This window comes from Orycteropus afer, unplaced genomic scaffold (genome assembly GCF_000298275.1).
Source record: "Orycteropus afer afer isolate SDZICR_OR568_19922 unplaced genomic scaffold, OryAfe1.0 scaffold00008, whole genome shotgun sequence".
NCBI classification, from domain to species: Eukaryota; Metazoa; Chordata; class Mammalia; order Tubulidentata; family Orycteropodidae; genus Orycteropus; species Orycteropus afer.
In genome coordinates this window covers 16,898,393-16,906,651 of record NW_006921595.1, presented here as the reverse complement: position 1 = coordinate 16,906,651, position 8,259 = coordinate 16,898,393, and the positions used below count along the sequence as shown (strand labels likewise).

General features: G+C 40.8%; 1 protein-coding gene across 1 annotated transcript in view; it reads left to right on the top strand.

Annotated features, from left to right (window-relative positions):
- Positions 1-432: 432 nt before the first annotated feature.
- Positions 433-8,259, top strand: part of ITGB8 (integrin subunit beta 8) — a 97,243-nt gene continuing 89,416 nt past the window's right edge. The window contains exon 1 of the mRNA XM_007946003.2: positions 433-559. Within this exon, the coding sequence (XP_007944194.1) occupies positions 433-559 (127 nt within the window). The remainder of the gene's footprint in view (positions 560-8,259) is intronic.

Here is an 8,259-nt window from a genome sequence, read left to right as displayed (position 1 = left end):
GGGTGGTTTTTCCCCCCTGCTTCGGGCTTTGTTTGAGTTTGATTGTGTTTGACTCTTTGCTGAGCTGATTTATGCAGCAGAAGCCCCATCGGCTGGAAAGAAACAAAAGCTCTTTTCTTTGTCCCAGAGCGGGCTGCAGAGCCCTAGCTCGCGTCGCCTCCGCGGGGCTTCGGCCGTCCGAGGAGGTGCTGCTGGCTGAGACGGCGGGACCCGCGGTCCGAACTGGGAGGGCCGCGGGGGCCCTGAGATGCCGATCGGTGCCCAGGCCAGCGTACCTGCACCGGTAGCTCCGAGCCGCGGGGTCCGCCTGCCGGGCCTGCGGGAATCGTCCTAGTGAGACTCGGCCCGTGGGCCCCGAGGTGCGCCCAGGAGGCGCAAGCACGCGCCCCGAAAGCAGAGAGGCGGCGGGCGCGGTGCGAGCGACTGTGCATTATGTGCCGCTGGGCCCTGGCTTTTTTTACCGCCGCATTTGTCTGCCTGCAAAACTGCCGGCGAGGTCCTGCCCAGGCTCTCCGGGCGGCCTGGGTGTTTTCATTTGTTCTTGGATTGGGCCAAACTGGTAAGTTATGTTTTTCCTTCTCTTCCCAAAGGTCTTGGGCTGTCACGAGTGGTTGCCTGGCCAGAGCATCCTGTCCAGGAGAAGTGGCCGGTGTCATTGCCGGTGTCCCAGACAGCATCAGAAGAGCGGGTGTATGGCAGCCTTTTCCTTCGCAGGCTGCCCCAGGGAGGCCAGGTGTCAAGCATTTCCGCTCCAGAGTGACAGCAATAACTAATTATACAAGGAAACACTGGATGCTCCCTAACACGGGAGTTTGGAAGGGAGGAGGAGAGGGTCTTATTTAGATAAGCCAATGTAGGGATTCCATTCCATCCTTGAGGTCATTGTCTGTACAAAGTATGTTCCTCATCTTTCTTGCATTTGGGTCCACTAACCACTAACTTGCATTTGACTCGAGGTTGTGGATAAAGTGATTGGAATGGAAATGAGTCTTCCATTTTTTAGTCCATGAAAGCATAGGCTGCATCATGAAAGTTTCTTCTATCATAGTGCTTTGCTTGAATGAATTAAACACACGAGGTGTATTCTTGCTTTAAATTATCATCTTTCCAGATTTTTAAAACTTTCCTGATTGACTCCTCAGGTGTCAATCTCTGAGACTGAGAGGCAGAGAAAAGCCTGGACCAGGACTGACCTTCAGTCCAGACAAGCCACTTCTGTAAGAGTAACCTTGAGTTTGGAGAGTTTACCTCTCTATAAACTTTTGTTTTTGTTTATTGTCCTCATCTGTAAAATAGTGATAATAATCCTTGTTCTCCCTAAATCACAAAAGGAAGCTCAAGTCTAGCAGTGTATGAAAAAGTGTTTAGGGAATTTGGAATTACATGCAAATTTAATAGCAGGAATTTGTCAGCAGCAGTAGAAAATACAAAAAGTAAGAGTAATGATCAATTTAGGGTGAGTTCTTAATTGTTTGAACATAGGTCAAACATTTGTTTATGGCAATGCCATGATTATTGCTATACTTTTTTTTTTTTCCCCAATTTACCTTATCTGTGTTTGGTGGTCACTGAGCCCTTAAATTTTATTAGAGGCTTTCTCTGACCTCTCTGGTTCTAGGAGAGTTTAACTAATAACTGTACTTGTTTTGTAGACTAAAATTTACTCCTACGCTTTGAAGTGGTATGCCAAGTTCCAACTTGAAGCTAATTATACAACAGTCAAGTCATAACCTTATAAAAATACTTATAATGGAAATAGTAAGCTAGCTTTGCTTAATTGTTGCATGTGTAATTGTCTTATATTTGTTTCAGGGAGATTTACCTAGTTATGTGAAACCAGGGTAATTATGTTGTGGTTATTTTTGGCTTATATGTTGATTTCAAAATAAGTGAACATAGAGCAAAGGAAAAAGTAACATTCACTATCAATTATCTCTTAATGGAACATGCAGCACATTTTTCCACAGAGCAAAATTCCATCCAGTTTTATAAATTAATGACAGAATGTTTTTCTAGATTTAGTAAACACATACAGACATAATAATAAAATGATGAAGATGTGTCAATAGGATATATTTTGTCCCCAGTAGGTAAGCAAAGGGAAAAAAAAATTTAAAAAAGAAAAAAAGGGTACCTCTAGAATTTTCTAATAATAGTAATAAGGTTTTTTAAGCATTCGTTGTGCTTTGTAAATATTAATCAGTCGCTCATGAAATAGCATTATGTTCCCATCAAGTGAATGTAACTGATTTGAAGCAAATATTATGAATGGGCCCCCTTGCACCTGCAGTCCTGAGAATGGAATACTTATCTGAAATCAGAACAAGGCATCCTTTTCCAAGCCTCTGTCAATATGCAAAGATTTCTGATGTATTCTGGTTTCCACTGCAGTTAAAAACATGCAAAAAATTTAAATTACAGCCAATACAACTCAGAAAATTAAAGATCATTGTAAACTTTTGTACTTTTGTGATATAGCTACAAGTCTCAAATTATATGTCTGCACAGTGCAAATTAGATGCTTAAAGTAGAATAGAAATTTAGGTATCAGTTACAAAGGAAATCTTGTTCCCTTGCTCAGTAGTTTACACCAAGAAAATGTTGAGGGCAATAAAGCCATACTAAAGGAACCCTAAAGTACATAAAAACAACAGACTTTAATTTACATTTTGAAGTAGGATTTATAGGCCCCAAATGCATAATAGACTTTTAATAACAAATACGTAGTGAACAGGGGGTTAGTATTAATAAAATAACTTTGTGGGGTATAAGAAAAATTACAGGAGTTTGCTTGTCAACTTTCCCTAGTGGAAATTACTGACAATGACAGAAACAATAGCACTATCAAATGGTTAATGAGTAACTGGACAACACTGAAGAATACCTAGCTGGTTAACATTTGAAGAGTTAATGCAGCAATCTGTTGTTTCCTCTGTCATTTATTTTGAAATGTTAAAAACTTTCATTACTTAAGTTGTTATATAGAAATATAAGAATGACACATTTCAGAGATGACCATTTTTTTTATAAAAGTAGTAATTATTATCACAATGAAGTTTCTCCTTGTGTGCATAATTATTTATTCTTTTAAATAACAAGCAAGTGGATTAGCATCGTTCTGTGGCTGTAGCGGTCCTTTATCTCAAAACATGTTTCATAGCACAGAATGCACAAGAACAACCTAACTTTGGGTTTAATATTTGAAATAGGATTTATTGGCCCTGTTCACAATTCTTCATGCTTACCTAAAGTGAGAGTTTGTTTAAGAGAATCAAGACATCATTTTAAAAAAATTAAATTAAAATTCGGTCTTACAGACTATTTGCTTGAGTAGACATCCTAATGAATTCTACCTGAAAGCAACTGAGACACTTGCTGATCAGTTAAAAAGCTATCTATCTGTGCACTGTATATGAAACCCAAGTACATAGCTGACACGATTTGGAAAATGCCAGAGAGATGTCTGTGCCTTGAATAGTTCCTTCACCTGTTACATTACTTGAAATTTCACCATTTATTGGATTTCTTTGGGTTAAATGCAGTATTGACACTATGCTTTCTGTTGTTTGTTTGTTTAACTTTGTACTGTGGACGTTTTCATACATATACAGAAGCAGAGAGTATGGTATAAGGAGCAGCCATCTACCCATCACCCATCTTTATCAGCTATCAGCTAATGGCCAACTTCTTTTATTTCTGGCCCCACCTAGTTCCTCTCCTTCCCAAAACTGGATTGTTTTCAAGTAAATCATTCAAATATTTTATCTGAAAATATTAATGTAAATAGAAATACCATTGGAGGAGAAACTTGTTGTTATTAATTCCACAGCAGGAATATTTCTATTTGATCGTTTTCGCTAGAAATGTTGTTGTTAGCTGTTGTTGGGTTGACTCCGACTCATGATGGTCACGTTATATACAACAGAACAAAATATTGCCCCAGTCCCACATCATCTTTACAATTGTCAACATGGCCGGGGCACATTGTTGCAGCTATTGTACCAATCCATCTCACTAAGGATCTCCCTCTCCCTCTTTGGTCCTCCACTTCATCAAACATGATGTTCTCCTCCAGTGATTGATCTACCTAATGATGTGTCCAAAGCAAGCAAGCCAATCAAAGCTCTTTTGTGAGCTATAAGATTTTCACTGGCTAAGTGTTGGAACAACAACAACAATTGTTGGAAGCAGATTGCAGGCCTTTCTAATCTGTCTTAGTCTGGAAGCTCTATTGGAATCTGTCCACCATGCAGACCCTGATAGTATCTGAAACACCAGTGGCATTGCTTCCAGGATCGAAGCAACTCACAAGCCACCACAGTACAACAAACTGACATATGGGTGGTGAAGTAGAAATTTAGGGCCACACAAATGCTCATACGTTTAAATGGAGGAATTGCAAAAGAGAGAGAGGCAAGGAATGACAGATACACAACTTCAGCTCTTTACTTTGCAATAGTTCTGTTATGGCTCCATTACAAATATTTTTTCTTAAAAGTATGCACATGTAACAGCTTTTTGGTATGCATATATATTAAGAAGGAAAAATAATATGAAAAAATCTACAGTTCCGCAGGCAAACATTAATTACTTCATTCCTATGGAACCACTAGATACAACTTGTTTGAAGTTCAGTTTTAAGGATTGCTCCTTTAAAACAAGATTTCTCCATCCATTTTTCTCTCCTCTCCTGGAGCATTTGCATCTAAATATCCATACATGGTATAATATCTTCCATTATCTATTTCTCACTCTCCTTAACAGTAAGGTCCTTAAATGACTTGTTCATACTTGCTGTCTCCAATTCTTCTCTTCTCTTTGAACTCATAACCAAATCAAACCAAACTCACTGCCGTTGAGTCACTTCCAACTCATAACCACCCCCATTGGGTTTCTAAGGTTGTAAATATTTATAGAAGCAGACAGACTGCCTCATCTTTCTTCTGCAGAGCAGCTGGTGGGTTTGAACTGCTGACCTTTGGGTTAGCAGCGAAGTGCCTTAACCACGACACCACTAGAGCTCCTTTTGAACTCATAACCAAACCAAAAACCAAGCCCACTGCCATCAAGTCAATTCTGACTCATCGTGACCCCCCTGTTCGGTTTCCAAGGCAGTACATCTTACGGAAGTAGATTGTTCCATCTTCCTTCCATGGAGTGGCTGCTGGGTTTGAACCACCAACCTTCTGATTAGCAGTCAAATGCTTTAGACACTGTGTCACCAGAGGTCCTGTGGTCCTGTTTAAAAAAAAAAGAAAAAAAAAAAACCAAACTCACTGCCGTCAAGTCAGCTCCGATGCATAGCGACCCCTTCTTGGGTTTCCAAGGCAATATCACTATGGAAGAAGATTGCCCAATCTTCCGTCCAAGGAGTGGCTGGTGGGTTTGAACCACCAGCCTTCTGGTGAGCAGACAAATGCCTTAGTCACTATGCCACCAGAGCTCCTGTTAGTGAGCCTTAATCACCTCTGCAGTTGCACGGACCTTATTGAGAATATGGTGACTTTCCTATTACCAAAAGTGATAGTGAGTTCTTAATCTTCACCTTCCCTGTCCTATCATCTGTGACCAAATGGACACCGTGGACCACACCCCCATTTCAAACACTTCTCTTAGCTTCCTGGACACCATCCATGCTCTCTTGGTTTAAGTTCCATCTCCATATCTCATGCTGATTCTTCCTCATCCAAATGTAGAAGTGGCCCAAGAGTCAATCCTTGGAGTTTCTCTTCATAATACTTATTCATTCCTCAGGTGAATTGATGCAGTCTTGGGTCTTATGGCATAGTGTCTAAGGCATTTGATGGCTAACCAGAAGGCTGGCAGTTCAAACCCACCAGCCACTCCTCAGAAGGAAGGTTAGGTAATCCACTTCCGTGGTAATACTGCCTTGGAAACCCGAGGAGGGGTCGCTATGGGTCAGGATCAACTCAACAGCAATGGGTTTGTTGTTGTTGTTGTTGTTTGTTTGTTTGTTTATTGACCAAACCAAACCCATTGCTGTTAAAGTCATTCTAACTAATGGTGATCCCATATGTGTCAGAGTAGAACTGCACTCCATACGGTTTTCATTGGCTATAATCTTATGGTTGGTCTTTGGGTGACACAAGAAATTTGCACTTAGCAACTAATCAAAAGGTTGGCTGTTCTAATCTACCAAGAAGTGACTCAGAAGAAAGGCCTGGTGATCTACTTCTGAAAACTCAAACATTGAAAACCCTATGGAGCACAGATGTTCCTACAGAGGGAAGGATACAGATTTATGATTTAGGAGTGTGGTAGTTCAGTTTGTGTGTCAACTTGGCTGGGCCTGGTTGAGTGGCTGGGCAGCTGGATATAATATTCCCCATGATGAGACTGGTAATCAACTCCATGGTGGAATCTACTGTGAGCAGGTGAGTAGCTGCTTTTGGAAATGTGGTCTGCTTCCTGTATATAAGCAGAAGCCTTGGAAATGGTCTTTAGTTTATGGCATGCTTGGACCCTGCATGTAGCCATGTCATTGTTCATCAGCCTGCCATGTTGTTCAGCAGCCTGCCATGCTCTGCTGACCTTGGAACATAAATGAATGGCCTGCCATGTGGTTTGGTAACATTGGTACTATGCCTTTTTACTTGTCAACCTTGGGTTTGGCTGCCTCAGCCAGCAGCTGTCTGAGTGAAGAAATGCCTGTAGCTCCAGTGGGCTGAGAGGACGAGGCAGAGCTGGAACCCAAGGTTGAAAGGCTTTCACCCAGCCCCTAGAGCCTGGAACTTTGAACTCAGACTTCTAGCCTCCCTGAACTGTAAGAGAACAAACTCCTGTTTGTTCAAGCCATCCCATTTGTGGTATCTTCTTGTCAGAGTGGTACCAGGTAGCCAGAACAAAGAGTATAGTTATAGCTTACCTTGTGTTGAAGCCCCCAGTTTCAGCTCATCATAAATGTACCTCACTATGGATATTTTCATATCATACTGAAAAGGGGAAAGAAGCATGTGATCTTACAGGAGTAATTTGAATGGAACTCTGACTCTGACAGTATTTCCATTGTGCTTCTCGACAGCAGTGAGTTTGAGTGAGTATAGAAGTATATGACTTGTGGTTATGAGAGAGAGAAGGAGGAAGAGACTGACCTATGAATTAGCTGGTAACCAGTCAGTTTAGTTAGAAATACTCAACGGATACTCAATGGGACAAAGTCATGGTACGTAAGTCAGATCATTGACCAAAATAGGACTCATTGCAGTCCTAGCTACTTGGAACTGCTCTATAACTTAATGCCCCCTATTGTTTCATATAATCATATTACTTTTACTCCACACATTTTTATTCAGGTATGCATTCCTTAGGTTGTTAAATATTTTTGTGATTAGCCCTGTCCATCAGTAATGGTCATTTAGAGTGTGGGATTTCCAGTGAGTGCTAGGCTAAAGGTATATACTGATACATTTTCTTCGGGTAGTAGTTTGATGCTAAGGAATCAAAGGCTTAGTTCTAAACAATGAGGATACAGCAGAGAGCAAACAAAATCCCTGCTCTCATGACACATTATAATTGAGGAAAACAAATATATGTATAGATGCATATATGTGTGCATATCTATATATGTACTTGTGTATGTAATATATTAATGATAAAAAGAAGAAAACAAAGCAGAGTGAGGAGTCAGAAATTAATGTGAGAGGAATGTGCAGCTGTTTCATATAGATAGAGCAGGCCATCCTGATAATGTTCACTTCTTCAAGTTAAGCATTTTCATTAAGCTTCTTCATTAAACTTCAAACTTACTTTCTGCAATCCACTTAAGACATTTCCTAATCATCCCTACGTTTGCTGTGGAGTTGATTTGGACTCATGATGATCTCCCTGTGGGTCAGAGTAGAACTGTGCTCCACAGGGCTTTCAATGGATGATTCTTCAGGAGTGGGTCACAAGACCTTTCTTCCCAGGGGCCTCTGGGTGGTCTCAAACTTCCAATCTTTCTATGAGCAGCTACCCACTTGCACCACCCAGGGACTCCATTTGAAGTAAAAATTCCCACACAAACCAGCCAATTGTTATGCAAATTTAGAGTAATCAAAGGTAGTTTTTTTGTTGTTGCTGTTTTTTTTAAAGGAAGTGGGTCATACTACACAAAAATATTCTACTACATGCTACTTGGGAGCTCTGGTAGCATAGTGGCTAAGACACTTGCCTGCTAACCAGACGGCTGGCGGTTCAAACCCACCAGCCACTCCTTGGAAGGATTTGGAACATATGAAAATTTAAGTTTTATTAAAT